We start from the raw sequence: 18,287 nt of genomic DNA, 5'->3' as shown, positions 1-18,287 counted from the left end.
GACGACTACCTGTTATTAATTTAATTTATAGTGAGTGTCTGTAACTATTTGACGAGTGACGACTACCTGTTATTAATTTAATTTATAGTGAGTGTCTGTAACTATTTGACGAGTGACGACTACCTGTTATTAATTTAATTTATAGTTGGAGTGTCTGTAACTATTTGACGAGTGACGACTACCTGTTATTAATTTAATTTATAGTGAGTGTCTGTAACTATTTGACGAGTGACGACTACCTGTTATTAATTTAATTTATAGTGAGTGTCTGTAACTATTTGACGAGTGACGACTACCTGTTATTAATTTAATTTATAGTTGGAGTGTCTGTAACTATTTGACGAGTGACGACTACCTGTTATTAATTTAATTTATAGTGAGTGTCTGTAACTATTTGACGAGTGACGACTACCTGTTATTAATTTAATTTATAGTTGGAGTGTCTGTAACTATTTGACGAGTGACGACTACCTGTTATTAATTTAATTTATAGTTGGGTGTCTGTAACTATTTGACGAGTGACGACTACCTGTTATTAATTTAATTTATAGTTGGTGTGTCTGTAACTATTTGACGAGTGACGACTACCTGTTATTAATTTAATTTATAGTTGGAGTGTCTGTAACTATTTGACGAGTGACGACTACCTGTTATTAATTTAATTTATAGTTGGAGTGTCTGTAACTATTTGACGGGTGACGACTACCTGTTATTAATTTAATTTATAGTTGGAGTGTCTGTAACTATTTGACGAGTGACGACTACCTGTTATTAATTTAATTTATAGTGAGTGTCTGTAACTATTTGACAGTGACGACTACCTGTTATTAATTTAATTTATAGTTGGGTGTCTGTAACTATTTGACAGTGACGACTACCTGTTATTAATTTAATTTATAGTGAGTGTCTGTAACTATTTGACGAGTGACGACTACCTGTTATTAATTTAATTTATAGTTGGAGTGTCTGTAACTATTTGACGAGTGACGACTACCTGTTATTAATTTAATTTATAGTTGGAGTGTCTGTAACTATTTGACGGGTGACGACTACCTGTTATTAATTTAATTTATAGTTGGAGTGTCTGTAACTATTTGACGAGTGACGACTACCTGTTATTAATTTAATTTATAGTTGGAGTGTCTGTAACTATTTGACGAGTGACGACTACCTGTTATTAATTGAATCTTCTTGAAGATAAGCTCCCTGTTGATAAACAAATTATGTGAAGTCCACGTAGTGTATTCGTATTAAAAATAGACTTCCTTTTTGTGGGTTTCGCGTACGTCTGGACCTTAGTATTTCACCGAGAACTGAATTACTTGAAATGTTGAACATTATCGTTACAAATGATATGATAATTTTTTCTGTATATACTGGATAAATGATTGTCACGAGAGATAAGACATCTCTGGCCGTATCGTGTTCACTTGTGGCTTGTACCTTTAGAAGATAAAACATACATCATATATAATTGAGAAAAATAAATGCTATAAAAAAAGTGAGACAATATTAACTTTTTTGTTTAGTAACTAAACATAATTATTAACACGTGTCTGTTGTTATGTGTCTGACGTAAGATCACAGCCTCTATCTAATACAGTGTAAAACGTTATTGTAACAGCTGAAACAATCAGGTATATAAAAGAATGTATTATTAGAGTTAGGTACTTATAAACCCATAATAATGTGTTTATTTCATGTTACTCGAAGCTCGTAGGGTGATTTAATTTCTTAATTATCTTAATTAAGCGACGAAGGTCTTTATAATGAGTAGAAACTAAATGCTAACTGTCCCAGAGTAATTAACAAAAGTAATTAATTCCAATATTACATTCGCGGCACGTACTTGTATAATGTAACTCAACCCTATTAAAGACGAAGGCTAAGATCGCACTGACAGAAGTACCGAACATAAATCAGGGAAATAAGTTCTTGAATCAATACACTAGGCTTAGAACCTTCAATGGGAAAGTAACTGTTTTAAATATTAAAATAAATACGGTAGTACCGTAAACACACTTAGTAGTACCTTAAACACACATAGCAGTACCTTAAACACACTTAATAGTATCTTAAACACACATAGTAGTATCTTAAACACACATAGTAGTACCTTAAACACACTTTTTAGTACCTTAAACACACTTAGTAGTACCTTAAACACACTTTTTAGTACCTTAAACACACTTAGTAGTACTTTAAACACACTTAGTAGTACCTTAAACTCACATAGTGGTATCTTAAACACACTTAGTGGTATCTTAAACTCACATAGTAGTTACTTAAACACACTTAATAGTATTTAAAAAAAAAATGTCGCCATCTTAAATATGATATTGTATTTAAAAGGCATAGTATTACCTTAAATATAGTACTATCGTAAACAAATATAGAACTATCTTAAGAAGACAGTACTATATTAACTAAATAAAGAACCATCTTAAGAAGACAGTACTATATTAACTAAATATAGAACCATCTTAAGAAGACAGAATTATATTAACTAAATAAATAACCATCTTAAGAAGACAGTACTATATTTACTAAATATAGAACTATCTTAAGAAGACAGTACTATATTAACTAAATAAAGAACCATCTTAAGAAGACAGTACTATATTAACTAAATATAGAACAATCTTAAGAAGACAGTAATATAGTAACTAAATATAGAACTATCTTAAGAAGACAGTACTATATTAACCAAATATAGAATTATCTTAAGAAGACAGTACTATATTAACTAAATATAGAACAATCTTAAGAAGACAGTACTATAGTAACTAAATATAGAACTATCTTAAGAAGACAGTACTATATTAACCAAATATAGAATTATCTTAAGAAGACAGTACTATATTAACTAAATATAGAACCATCTTAAGAAGACAGAATTATATTAACTAAATAAATAACCATCTTAAGAAGACAGTACTATATTAACTAAATATAGAACTATCTTAAGGAGACAGTACTATATTAACTAAATAAAGAACCATCTTAAGAAGACAGTATTATATTAACTAAATAAATAACCATCTTAAGAAGACAGTACTATAGTAACTAAATATAGAACTATCTTAAGAAGACAGTACTATATTAACTAAATAAAGAACAATCTTAAGAAGACAGTACTATATTAACTAAATATGGAACCATCTTAAGAAGACAGTACTATATTAACTAAATAAAGAACCATCTTAAGAAGACAGTACTATATTAACTAAATATAGAACCATCTTAAGAAGACAGTACTATATTAACTAAATATGGAACCATCTTAAGAAGACAGTACTATATTAACTAAATATAGAACCATCTTAAGAAGACAGTACTCTATTGACTAAATAGAGAACTGTCTTAAGAAGACAGTATTATAGTAACTAAATAGAGAACTTAAAGAAATACAGTAATATCTGAAAAAGACATAATGGTACGTTTAAAGAACACAAATGGGTGGTTTTTCTCTGACTCTTAACCCTAATTTATTTCAAAAAAATGTTGTAAATATAATACAATTAATCTAAGTAATATGTAAATTGACGTCAATTATTTTGTATGTCTTTCCATCGTTACTGGTTACAGAGTTGTCAGCTAGTGAACTTAATAATTATTAATTACAACGGACCATACGTAGAATCGAATATTCTTAGCTGTTTAAGACGTACAAGTTTAAATATAAATCATAACTTCTAAGTAGAATATGATTCCAGCTGTTAAGGGATTATCCGTTATCTTACTTTTGTATTCATTGGTTATCACTATTATTGATTTTGTGAATCAGGTAATGTTACCGTCTCAGAGGGGAATATAGAAAGACGTTTTATTTAATGTACGATATTTTTAACATTTAACTCAATATGTTGAAGCTAATAAAAGTAATAAAATATTCATTTTGTGACAGTTAAAACTAACCTGTTAAGTACCCTTGTTATAAGACATTAGTGTTAAGCCTATTTTACTTTTAAACACAACATTCTATATCGAGACCTTCAAGGATTTTAAAGAACTTGAAGAGTATATAATATTAGCATTGTAATCACCAACCACACTATATTTTATTAGTAACCATGATTATAATTATTAACACTAGGCCTATTATGATGTCTTATGTCAACTTTAATTGTAACCACTCACCGCCATCTTGTAAAAGACGTTCATACAAGAAGTAATCTCAGACATCCTTAAATTTAAAATTTAGTTTCAAATGAAACGTAATTGGCAGAGATAGCCCATAGTAGACAGGTGTATGTTTCTTGTCAACAGTCGGAGACACCCGTATCCTTTTCTTTCTAATCCACTTTTACTGTAAATATGTATTTCAACCAAGGTGACACTTTTTTGTGTAACTATGGGACAATGGAAGAAAACATATCTACAGGGGATTAAATAATGTTGGCTTTTTTATTGGATCTTTAGGAACTTTACTATCAATTACCGTCTTATAGTCATAAGAACCAACGTTCGTCGTTAAAATATCCAACTGGAAATACAAAACCTATATTGGAACTTTATAAATTCTCTTGAGGATCTTTATTATACTGATATTTTATGAAAGTAAAAAGGATTAGCAGCAACATGTTTTCAACATAATAACGTTTGAACTGGAACATTGAGGAACAACGTATTTTTAACAAATTAACATTTAAACTAAAAGGCTGCATAGTGTTGCAGTTGTACGATATTAACATTCCATTAAATATTCGGGTGCTTAACATACAATTCATTTTAAAATATATGAGATTAAATATACTAACCTTGTGTAATATCCTAGAGATAAAACGAATATAAAATAATTCTATGTCTCTCTCTTCAAGTCATGTGCAGTCAAAGGATGAATTATATATTAACAATGTTGAACGTAGTGTCATAACAAACAACAGAACGTATAAAACAATAATATTCCGATATAATAATAATGTTGAAAGTAGTACCACGACCAACAACAGACCATATAAAACAATAATGTTCCGATATAATAACAATGTTGAAAGTAGTGTCATGACCAACAACAGACCATATAAAACAATAATATTCCGATATAATAACAATGTTGAAAGTAGTGTCATGACCAACAACAGACCATATAAAACAATAATATTCCGATATAATAACAATGTTGAAAGTAGTGTCATGACCAACAACGGACCATATAAAACAATAATATTCCGATATAATAACAATGTTGAAAGTAGTGTCATGACCAACAACAGACCATATAAAACAATAATATTCCGATATAATAACAATGTTGAAAGTAGTGTCATAACAAACAACAGACCATATAAAACAATAATATTCCGATATAATAACAATGTTGAAAGTAGTGTCATGACCAACAACAGACCATATAAAACAATAATGTTTCGATATAATAACAATGTTGAAAGTAGTACCACGACCAACAACAGACCATATAAAACAATAATATTCCGATATAATAACAATGTTGAAAGTAGTGTCATGACCAACAACAGACCATATAAAACAATAATGTTCCGATATAATAACAATGTTGAAAGTAGTATCATAACCAAGAACAAAACATATAAAACAATAATGTTCCGATATAATAACAATGTTGAAAGTAGTGTCATAACGAACAACAGACCATATAAAACAATAATGTTCCGATATAATAACAATGTTGAAAGTAGTGTCATGACCAACAACAGAACGTATAAAACAATAATATTCCGATATAATAATAATGTTGAAAGTAGTACCACGACCAACAACAGACCATATAAAACAATAATATTCCGATATAATAACAATGTTGAAAGTAGTGTCAAAACAAACAACAGACCATATAAAACAATAATATTCCGATATAATAACAATGTTGAAAGTAGTGTCATGACCAAGAACAAAACATATAAAACAATAATGTTCCGATATAATAACAATGTTGAAAGTAGTGTCATAACGAACAACAGACCATATAAAACAATAATGTTCCGATATAATAACAATGTTGAAAGTAGTGTCATGACCAACAACAGACCATATAAAACAATAATATTCCGATATAATAACAATGTTGAAAGTAGTGTCAAAACAAACAACAGACCATATAAAACAATAATATTCCGATATAATAACAATGTTGAAAGTAGTGTCATGACCAAGAACAAAACATATAAAACAATAATGTTCCGATATAATAACAATGTTGAAAGTAGTGTCATGACCAACAACAGACCATATAAAACAATAATATTCCGATATAATAACAATGTTGAAAGTAGTGTCATGACCAACAACGGACCATATAAAACAATAATATTCCGATATAATAACAATGTTGAAAGTAGTGTCATGACCAACAACAGACCATATAAAACAATAATATTCCGATATAATAACAATGTTGAAAGTAGTGTCATAACAAACAACAGACCATATAAAACAATAATATTCCGATATAATAACAATGTTGAAAGTAGTGTCATGACCAACAACAGACCATATAAAACAATAATGTTTCGATATAATAACAATGTTGAAAGTAGTACCACGACCAACAACAGACCATATAAAACAATAATATTCCGATATAATAACAATGTTGAAAGTAGTGTCATGACCAACAACAGACCATATAAAACAATAATGTTCCGATATAATAACAATGTTGAAAGTAGTATCATAACCAAGAACAAAACATATAAAACAATAATGTTCCGATATAATAACAATGTTGAAAGTAGTGTCATAACAAACAACAGACCATATAAAACAATAATGTTCCGATATAATAACAATGTTGAAAGTAGTGTCATGACCAACAACAGAACGTATAAAACAATAATATTCCGATATAATAATAATGTTGAAAGTAGTACCACGACCAACAACAGACCATATAAAACAATAATATTCCGATATAATAACAATGTTGAAAGTAGTGTCAAAACAAACAACAGACCATATAAAACAATAATATTCCGATATAATAACAATGTTGAAAGTAGTGTCATGACCAACAACAGACCATATAAAACAATAATATTCCGATATAATAACAATGTTGAAAGTAGTGTCATGACCAACAACAGACCATATAAAACAATAATATTCCGATATAATAACAATGTTGAAAGTAGTACCACGACCAACAACAGACCATATAAAACAATAATATTCCGATATAATAACAATGTTGAAAGTAGTGTCATGACTAACAACAGACCATATAAAACAATAATGTTCCGATATAATAACAATGTTGAAAGTAGTACCACGACCAACAACAGACCATATAAAACAATAATATTCCGATATAATAACAATCTTGAAAGCAGTGTCATGACCAACAATAGACCATATAAAACAATAATGTTCCGATATAATAACAATGTTGAAAGTAGTACCACGACCAACAACAGACCATATAAAACAATAATATTCCGATATAATAACAATCTTGAAAGCAGTGTCATGACCAACAATAGACCATATAAAACAATAATGTTCCGATATAATAACAATGTTGAAAATAGTATCATAACCAAGAACAAAACATATAAAACAATAATGTTCCGATATAATAACAATGTTGAAAGTAGTGTCATAACGAACAACAGACCATATAAAACAATAATGTTCCGATATAATAACAATGTTGAAAGTAGTACCACGACCAACAACAGACCATATAAAACAATAATGTTCCGATATAATAACAATGTTGAAAGTAGTGTCAAAACAAACAACAGAACGTATAAAACAATAATATTCCGATATAATAACAATGTTGAAAGTAGTGTCATGACCAACAACAGACCATATAAAACAATAATATTACGATATAATAACAATGTTGAAAGTAGTACCACGACCAACAACAGACCATATAAAACAATAATATTCCGATATAATAACAATGTTGAAAGTAGTGTCATGACCAACAACAGACCATATAAAACAATAATGTTCCGATACATTAACAATGTTGAAAGTAGTGTCATAACGAACAACAGAACATATAAAACAATAATATTCCGATATAATAACAATGTTGAAAGTAGTACCACGACCAACAACAGACCATATAAAACAATAATATTCCGATATAATAACAATGTTGAAAGTAGTGTCATGACCAACAACAGACCATATAAAACAATAATGTTCCGATATAATAACAATGTTGAAAGTAGTACCACGACCAACAACAGACCATATAAAACAATAATGTTCCGATATAATAACAATGTTGAAAGTAGTGTCATGACCAACAACAGACCATATAAAACAATAATGTTCCGATATAATAACAATGTTGAAAGTAGTGTCATAACAAACAACAGAACGTATAAAACAATAATATTCCGATATAATAACAATGTTGAAAGTAGTGTCATGACCAATAACAGAACATATAAAACAATAATATTCCGATACATTAACAATGTTGAAAGTAGTGTCATAACGAACAACAGAACATATAAAACAATAATATTCCGATATAATAACAATGTTGAAAGTAGTACCACGACCAACAACAGACCATATAAAACAATAATATTCCATTATACTTTCTTTGTGTACGTTTGGCTATCTGCATTCTTATATAATACCTACTTTAAAAAAGTTATTTTTATACTTTAATCGTCTAAATAATAAAACTTATTTTGTATGTAACAATCTGTGGTGTATGTCCAATGATTTATGTCGTATGAGACGATTACAAAATTATTGTTTTCATTACTTAAGAAATTAATGCTAAATTCTTGTAATGTAAAAACGTAATTTGTTACACATTTGTTGTTTATTGTAATTTTTATAAGTATTATCATTAAATCATTAAAAGGGGCACGTGATGTATTAGAGGAAGATAGCTAGTGAACACTACCCGCCGTCAATCATGGGGCTACTCTAATCAAATGGGATTAACTGCCACATTATAACGTTTTAACGGCTGAGATAGCGAATATGTTCAGGAAATGAACACAAACTTAAGTGTGATAAGTTTGGTTGTTTGTTTTCGAATTTCTCTCAAACGTAGACGTAGGCTATCTGCGCTAGCCGTCCCTAATTTAGTAGTGTGAGACTAGAGGGAAGATAACTAGTGATCGCCACTCTCCGCCAATTTTTTGGCCACTCTTTTACCAATAAATGATGCAATTGACCGTCACATTATAACGCCCGCACGGCTGAAAGGGCGAGCATGTTTGGTGTAACGGGGATTCGATCCCGTGACCCTCAGATTGCGATTCGAGCGCTCTGACCACCTGACTATGCAGGAATTCGAATATCTAAACCATCAGGCCATACCAGGGCCCCGTGACTTGCTGTACTCGTGATAGTTTTAATATATCCTAGTGAAGTTGTTACACTTAGTACAAATATAAGCAGTCACAAAATGATTTAATATTTAAAGTCCTTTCTCAGGTCTGCTTCCGGAAACTTAGGAAATTAGAAGAATTAATAGTTTATAATAGTCGTAATGTATCCGCCAACAAAACTATATTGTCCATATCTATCGTGTTAAGCCTTTAAAAATGCACTTTGTTAAACCGAATTTTAATACTATATTTAATCTTGTTGCATATAATTATGAAACTGTGTTTTGTTTCCCTGAACCTCTTAAAGGTATTCGGCCCGCCATGGCCAAGCGTATTAAGGCGTGCGACTCGTAATCTGAGGGTCGCGGGTACGCATCCCTGTTGCGCCAAACATGCTCGCCCTTTCAGCCATGGGGGCGTTATAATGTGACGGTCAATCCCACTATTCGTTGGTAAAAGAGTAGCCCAAGAGTTGGCGGTGGGTGGTGATGACTAGCTGCCTTCCCTCTAGTCTCACACTGCTAAATTAGGGACAGCTAGCATAGATAGCCCTCGAGTAGCTTTGTGCGAAATTCAGAAAACAAACAAACAAACCTAAAGGTATTTAGTATTTATTAATAAAATCGTAGTATTATGAAATTCGTGGGCGTTGTGTCAGAAAATATATATATATTAAAAGTTATTATAGAAGAAAGTTGAATTACGTGGATCGCTTGCAAGGTTGTTCACGTGTCATAAAACTTTAATTTTGCTTAAGTTTAGGCTAAACGAATATAGTTTTTACAAGTTTCACTATGGGATTGTGCTTCTGATAAACTCGAAACACGAAAGGTTAAGACGAGATAAAAACGTCTAAATGTATTTTAATGTATTGAGTAAGTTGTAGAAACAAGTTAGATAACCGATAACTAATAATAAATTGACACGTTCACATAATTACATTCTATAGTTTATTTGAGTGACGTTTTAAGTTGACCACGTTATGATCAGAACGCAACCCATGTAACACTATCTGACTGTTTTGTGTTCGATACCTTGGGCGAAAGAAGCTGAACACGGTGTTCCTGAAGACAGGTTGATTTATTCTTTACTAGCTGGAGTGGCTTACTCTTCCTGTATATAACTGTATGAAAACTCACTGTATATAACTGTATGAACACTTACTGTATGTAACTGTATGAAAACTTACTATATGTAACTGTATGAAAACTTACTGTATGTAACTGTATGAACACTTACTGTATGTAACTATATGAAAACTTACTATATGTAACTGTATGAAAACTTACTATATGTAACTGTATGAAAACTTACTGTATGTAACTGTATGAAAACTTACTGTATGTAACTGTATGAAAACTTACTGTATGTAACTGTATGAACACTTACTGTATATAACTGTATGATAACTTACTGTATGTAACTGTATGAAAACTTACTATATGTAACTGTATGAAAACTTACTGTATGTAACTGTATGAACACTTACTGTATGTAACTATATGAAAACTTACTATATGTAACTGTATGAAAACTTACTGTATGTAACTGTATGACAACTTACTTTATGTAGCTGTATGAACACTTACTGTATGTAACTGTATGAAAACTTACTCTATGTAACTGTATGAAAACTTACTGTATGTAACTGTATGAAAATTTACCCACATACAGACTGTACAGTTATATTTATATAGATAACAGACTGTACTGCTACTTTTATATAGATAACAGACAGAACTATATATTTATATAGACAACAGACAGTACTATTATGGTTATATATATTACAGAGTGTATTGCTACCTTTATATAGATAACAGACTAGTACTATTATATTCATATAGATAACAGACTGCACTGTTATATTTATACAGATTACAGACAGAACTAATATACTTATATAGACAACAGACTGCACTTATATTTATACAGATTACAGACAGAACTAATATACTTATATAGACAACAGACAGTAATATTATATTTATATAGACAACAGACAGTACTATTATACTTATATAGACAACAGACAGTACTATTATATTTATATAGACAACAGACAGTAATATTATATTTATATAGACAACAGACAGTGCTATTATATTCATATAGACAACAGACAGTAATATTATATTTATATAGACAACAGACAGTAATATTATATTTATACAGACAACAGACAGTACTATTATACTTATATAGACAACAGACAGTGCTATTATATTCATATAGACAACAGACAGTACTATTATACTTATATAGACAACAGACAGTGCTATTATATTCATATAGACAACAGACAGTAATATTATATTTATATAGACAACAGACAGTGCTATTATATTCATATAGACAACAGACAGTAATATTATATTTATATAGACAACAGACAGTAATATTATATTTATATAGACAACAGACAGTACTATTATACTTATATAGACAACAGACAGTGCTATTATATTCATATAAACAACAGACAGTACTATTATACTTATATAGACAACAGACAGTGCTATTATATTCATATAGACAACAGACAGTAATATTATATTTATATAGACAACAGACAGTACTATTATATTTATATAGACAACAGACAGTAATATTATATTTATATAGACAACAGACAGTAATATTATATTTATATAGACAACAGACAGTAATATTATATTTATATAGACAACAGACAGTGCTATCATATTTATATAGACAACAGACAGTACTATTATATTTATATAGACAACAGACAGTACTATTATATTTATATAGACAACAGACAGTACTATTATATTTATATAGACAACAGACAGTAATATTATATTTATATAGACAACAGACAGTGCTATCATATTTATATAGACAACAGACAGTACTATTATATTTATATAGACAACAGACAGTACTATTATATTTATATAGACAACAGACAGTACTATTATATTTATATAGACAACAGACAGTAATATTATATTTATATAGACAACAGACAGTAATATTATATTTATATAGACAACAGACAGTAATATTATATTTATATAGACAACAGACAGTGCTATCATATTTATATAGACAACAGACAGTACTATTATATTTATATAGACAACAGACAGTACTATTATATTTATATAGACAACAGACAGTACTATTATATTTATATAGACAACAGACAGTAATATTATATTTATATAGACAACAGACAGTGCTATCATATTTATATAGACAACAGACAGTACTATTATATTTATATAGACAACAGACAGTACTATTATATTTATATAGACAACAGACAGTAATATTATATTTATATAGACAACAGACAGTACTATTATATTCATATGGACAACAGACAGTAATATTATATTTATATAGACAACAGACAGTACTATTATATTTGTATAGATAATCATTTTCCAAAGCAGCTATTCTCTCGTTTTATTGACAGCACTCACTCATGAACAAACAAGTTTTAATACTAAGTTTCGTAAAACTATTATATTCATGATTTGTAAATACCCCACGAGTTTAGTTATTTTAATATTTTATCACATGCTTTAGATATATATACATATATGATCCCGTTTATTTGTGTGTGTGAGTGACAGAAAAATTGTATCATTTTAAACAGTGATTGCTTACCGTTCATTTAATATTATTGTGACCGATCTTTAAGAGTGGAAACTTAGCTGAGCAGTAAACTTGAGGATTTATAGTACTAGAACTTGGGGGCGAAGTAGATAAAATGATCTTAACAATAAAAAAAAAATTCCCCCCCCAAATTTGTTCTGTTTAACTGAATGTTTAATATTCTGTTTATTAGTGTTATCATACTTCTCGCGTCCTACCTTACACTTTATACAAACTTGTTCTGTTTAACTGTATGTTTAATATTCTGTTTATTAGTGTTATCATGCTTCTCGCGTCCTACCTTACACTTTATACAAACTTGTTCTGTTTAACTGTATGTTTAATATTCTGTTTATTAGTGTTATCATACTTCTCGCGTCCTACCTTACACTTTATACAAACTTGTTCTGTTTAACTGAATGTTTAATATTCTGTTTATTAGTGTTATCATACTTCTCGCGTCCTACCTTACACTTTATAAAACGTGTTCTGTTTAACTGAATGTTCAATATTCTGTTTATTAGTGTCATCATAATTCTCGCGTCTTACCTTACACTTTATACAAATTTGTTCTGTTTAACTGAATGTTCAATATTCTGTTTATTAGTGTCATCATAATTCTCGCGTCCTACCTTACACTTTATACTAACTTGTTCTGTTTAACTGAATGTTTAATATTCTGTTTATTAGTATTATACTTCTCGCGTCCTACCTTACACTTTATACTAACTTGTTCTGTTTAACTGAATGTTTAATATTCTGTTTATTAGTGTTATCATACTTCTCGCGTCCTACCTTACACTTTATACAAACTTGTTCTGTTTAACTGAAAGTTCAATATTCTGTTTATTAGTGTTATCATACTTCTCGCGTCCTACCTTACACTTTATACAAATTTGTTCTGTTTAACTGAATGTTCAATATTCTGTTTATTAGTGTCATCATAATTCTCGCGTCCTACCTTACAATTTATACTAACTTGTTCTGTTTAACTGAATGTTTAATATTCTGTTTATTAGTATTATACTTCTCGCGTCCTACCTTACACTTTATACTAACTTGTTCTGTTTAACTGAATGTTTAATATTCTGTTTATTAGTGTTATCATACTTCTCGCGTCCTACCTTACACTTTATACAAACTTGTTCTGTTTAACTGAATGTTCAATATTCTGTTTATTAGTGTTATCATACTTCTCGCGTCCTACCTTACACTTTATACTAACTTGTTCTGTTTAACTGAATGTTCAATATTCTGTTTATTAGTGTTATCATACTTCTCGCGCCCTACCTTACACTTTATACAAACTTGTTCTGTTTAACTGAATGTTTAATATTCTGTTTATTACTGTTATCATACTTCTCGCGTCCTACCTTACACTTTATACAAACTTGTTCTGTTTAACTGAATGTTCAATATTCTGTTTATTAGTGTTATCATACTTCTCGCGTCCTACCTTACACTTTATACAAACTTGTTCTGTTTAACTGAATGTTTAATATTCTGTTTATTAGTGTTATCATACTTCTCGCGCCCTACCTTACACTTTATACAAACTTGTTCTGTTTAACTGAATGTTCAATATTCTGTTTATTAGTGTTATCATACTTCTCGCGCCCTACCTTACACTTTATACAAACGTGTTCTGTTTAACTGTATGTTAAATATTCTGTTTATTAGTGTTATCATACTTCTCGCGTCCTACCTTACACTTTATACTAACTTGTTCTGTTTAACTGAATGTTTAATATTCTGTTTATTAGTGTTATCATACTTCTCGCGTCCTACCTTACACTTTATACTAACTTGTTCTGTTTAACTGAATGTTTAATATTCTGTTTATTAGTGTTATCATACTTCTCGCGTCCTACCTTACACTTTATACTAACTTGTTCTGTTTAACTGAATGTTCAATATTCTGTTTATTAGTGTTATCATACTTCTCGCGTCCTACCTTACACTTTATACTAACTTGTTCTGTTTAACTGAATGTTCAATATTCTGTTTATTAGTGTCATCATAATTCTCGCGTCCTACCTTACACTTTATACTAACTTGTTCTGTTTAACTGAATGTTTAATATTCTGCTTATTAGTATTATACTTCTCGCGTCCTACCTTACACTTTATACTAACTTGTTCTGTTTAACTGTATGTTTAATATTCTGTTTATTAGTGTTATCATACTTCTCGCGTCCTACCTTACACTTTATACTAACTTGTTCTGTTTAACTGAATGTTTAATATTCTGTTTATTAGTGTTATCATACTTCTCGCGTCCTACCTTACACTTTATACAAACTTGTTCTGTTTAACTGAATGTTTAATATTCTGTTTATTAGTGTTATCATTCTTCTCGCGTCCTACCTTACACTTTATACTAACTTGTTCTGTTTAACTGAATGTTCAATATTCTGTTTATTAGTGTTATCATACTTCTCGTGTCCTACCTTACACTTTATACTAACTTGTTCTGTTTAACTGAATGTTTAATATTCTGTTTATTAGTGTTATCATACTTCTCGCGTCTTACCTTACACTTTATACAAACTTGTTCTGTTTAACTGAATGTTTAATATTCTGTTTATTAGTGTTATCATACTTCTCGCGTCCTACCTTACACTTTATACAAACTTGTTCTGTTTAACTGAATGTTTAATATTCTGTTTATTAGTATTATACTTCTCGCGTCCTACCTTACACATTATACTTCTATTCAAAGAAACTTAAAGAAAACACTGACCAGTCTCGAACCCAGGACGACACCATCCGTGATGCTTTCCATTAAAAAAATGACATTGTTTAATAGCAAAATTCATTAGATTCAGAATAAACCGGTTTAAGGACCATTGTTGTAAAGAAATCGGTTTAAGAATGGTTGTTTGTTGGAAACACCATTGTGAAGAAACTGGTTGTAAATATTTCGGTTTAGGAATGGTTACTTGTTAGAAACATTGTTGTAAAAAAAGTTTCACTTAGTTGTACAGTTTCTTCCAATGGAATATTTAAATACAATAATTTAATATGAAACCTAGCGCCGTGGACAACACTATCTAACTTTAATTGTTTTACTTCTTGAGAAAATTGTTATTTGAAATACGTTTATTGGGGTTTAACTTCTATAAAATTTCAGTGAGAACTCCAGATAAAGCATCCTTAAATAACAGGTCGTACTGGAACTCGGGAAGTCCAGATAAGACTAAAATACTGTCTTTTGTTTAGGATTTTCTTTCCTCAATTTCAGTAAACTTCCTTGAAGTTGGCTTCTCACATTATATAGGTTCACAAATTTAGTTTAGCCACTTAATATATTATTACACGATAGTTAATGAAGTAATCAAAGTCGGTCTGCAGAGTACTAATAAACTATTTATAACGCTAAGTAAATACAACAGGCAGGAATAGAAGGTATCTATCGTGACGATTTCTAGAACGAACCATCGTTTGAAAATCCCTTCACGAGAGTCTATGAAGAACACGCTACTCCGATGTTAAATGTGTAGCAGGTATACGTGCTGTTTATCATGTAAGTGTATAGCATCTGATATGTGATTATTTTGCACAAAATGTCACTAAACGATTGGGTGACAGACGCATGTATTCACGTAGGTAGTCTGATGGCGGACGAAAAATAGTGCAAGGACCCAAAGGAATTTATGTTATGGAAAATAAATTAGTTGTATAGGGGCTCGGACTGGATTACAAAGAAAGGTTTCTGGCCTCTCCTCCTAGCTAGGGCCCACTTGTCAATAACAATAAACAAATTTCAACAGCATCTACATAGATATATATATAACAAAATAAACTCTACAATTCAAAAAATAAATTTTTTAGTGACTTAAAATGAATATTACAAACAAGAATTCTATATCTCTAACTATACCGTTTACTTTTCCCAATAGTGTTTCGCCAAATCTACAGAATAATTATAAATATTCGCGCTTTTCCTTAAACCTAAAACCTTTATATAAATGATTTAAATGTCTTATTTATAACCAACTGTGGAAGTGAATTTACCAATACATTTACGAACAAAAGAAAATGATGATTCGTTAAGCCTTGTTCAATTAGGTAACGTTTATATTAATGAACTTTTGGAATAAATAAAACTGTTTCGATAGCAAAATTGTTCAAAAATATCCAGAACACAAAACTTTCAGTTCACTTTAACTGGTTTAAAAGCTCACTTTGTGAAACAATACTTAAATCACAGTCTGATTGTTGTTAGTTTCTGTATTTGATATCATTTTGCACCAGAAGGTCCATGAATGTTATAAATATAGCTCTCTTTAACATTCCTAGTTATCTCTAACAGGATTCCAAGACATGCAGGAAGACATTGCTATAGACTTAGATCTGGAAACGTCCCTCTACAACAACAGTAGCCAAACTTCGAAAAACACAACAATGGATTCCAAATCTCTATTCAGCGAGACAGAAAAAACAATCTTAATTATTTCTTACACATTCGTCTTCTGTTGTTCAATATTTGGTAGGTAACAATGTTTCTATTATTTGTTTCTTACACAATCGTCTTCTGTTAATCTATATTTGGAAGGTAACAATGTTTCTATTATTTGTTTCTTACACATTCGTCTTCTGTTGTTCTATATTTGGTAGGTAACAATGCAACTGTTATTAGCTTCTTACACATTTGTCTTCTGTTATTTTATATTTGGTAGGTAACAATGCTTCTGTTAATTGTTTCTAACACATTTGGCTTCTGTTGTTCTATGATTGGTAGGTATCAATGGTTCTGTTATTTGTTTCTTATACATTCGCCTTCTGTTGTTCTATATTTGGTAGGTAACAATGTTTCTGTTAATTGTTTCTTACACATTTGTCTTCTGTTGTTTTATATTTGGTAGGTAACAATGCTTCTGTTATTTGTTTCTTATACATTCGCCTTCTGTTGTTCTATATTTGGTAGGTAACAATGTTTCTGTTAATTGTTTCTTACACATTTGGCTTCTGTTGTTCTATATTTGGTAGGTAACAATGCTTCAGTTATTTGTTTCTTATACATTCGCCTTCTGTTGTTCTATATTTGGTAGGTATCAATGTTTCTGTTAATTGTTTCTTACACTTTTGGCTTCTGTTGTTCTATATTTGGTAGGTAACAATGCTTCTGTTATTTGTTTCTTATACATTCGTCTTCTGTTGTTCTATATTTGGTAGGTAACAATGCTTCAGTTATTTGTTTCTTATACATTCGCCTTCTGTTGTTCTATATTTGGTAGGTAACAATGTTTCTGTTAATTGTTTCTTACACTTTGGCTTCTGTTGTTCTATATTTGGTAGGTAACAATGCTTCTGTTATTTGTTTCTTATACATTCGTCTTCTGTTGTTCAATATTTGGTA

The 18,287-nt window shown here is 30.0% G+C and overlaps 1 protein-coding gene across 1 annotated transcript in view; it reads left to right on the top strand.

The window, feature by feature from the left end:
• The window catches only part of LOC143241762 (trissin receptor-like), a 57,608-nt gene that overhangs the window by 30,662 nt on the left and 8,659 nt on the right, over positions 1 to 18,287 (top strand). Inside the window, exon 2 of the mRNA XM_076484983.1 lies at positions 17,228 to 17,417. Coding sequence (XP_076341098.1) covers positions 17,228 to 17,417 — 190 coding nt within the window. The remainder of the gene's footprint in view (positions 1 to 17,227; positions 17,418 to 18,287) is intronic.

Source organism: Tachypleus tridentatus, unplaced genomic scaffold, assembly GCF_004210375.1.
Source record: "Tachypleus tridentatus isolate NWPU-2018 unplaced genomic scaffold, ASM421037v1 Hic_cluster_1, whole genome shotgun sequence".
Lineage (NCBI taxonomy): Eukaryota > Metazoa > Arthropoda > Merostomata > Xiphosura > Limulidae > Tachypleus > Tachypleus tridentatus.
Note: the sequence above shows the minus strand (reverse complement) of the source record. Positions and strands in the feature narration are given on the sequence as shown.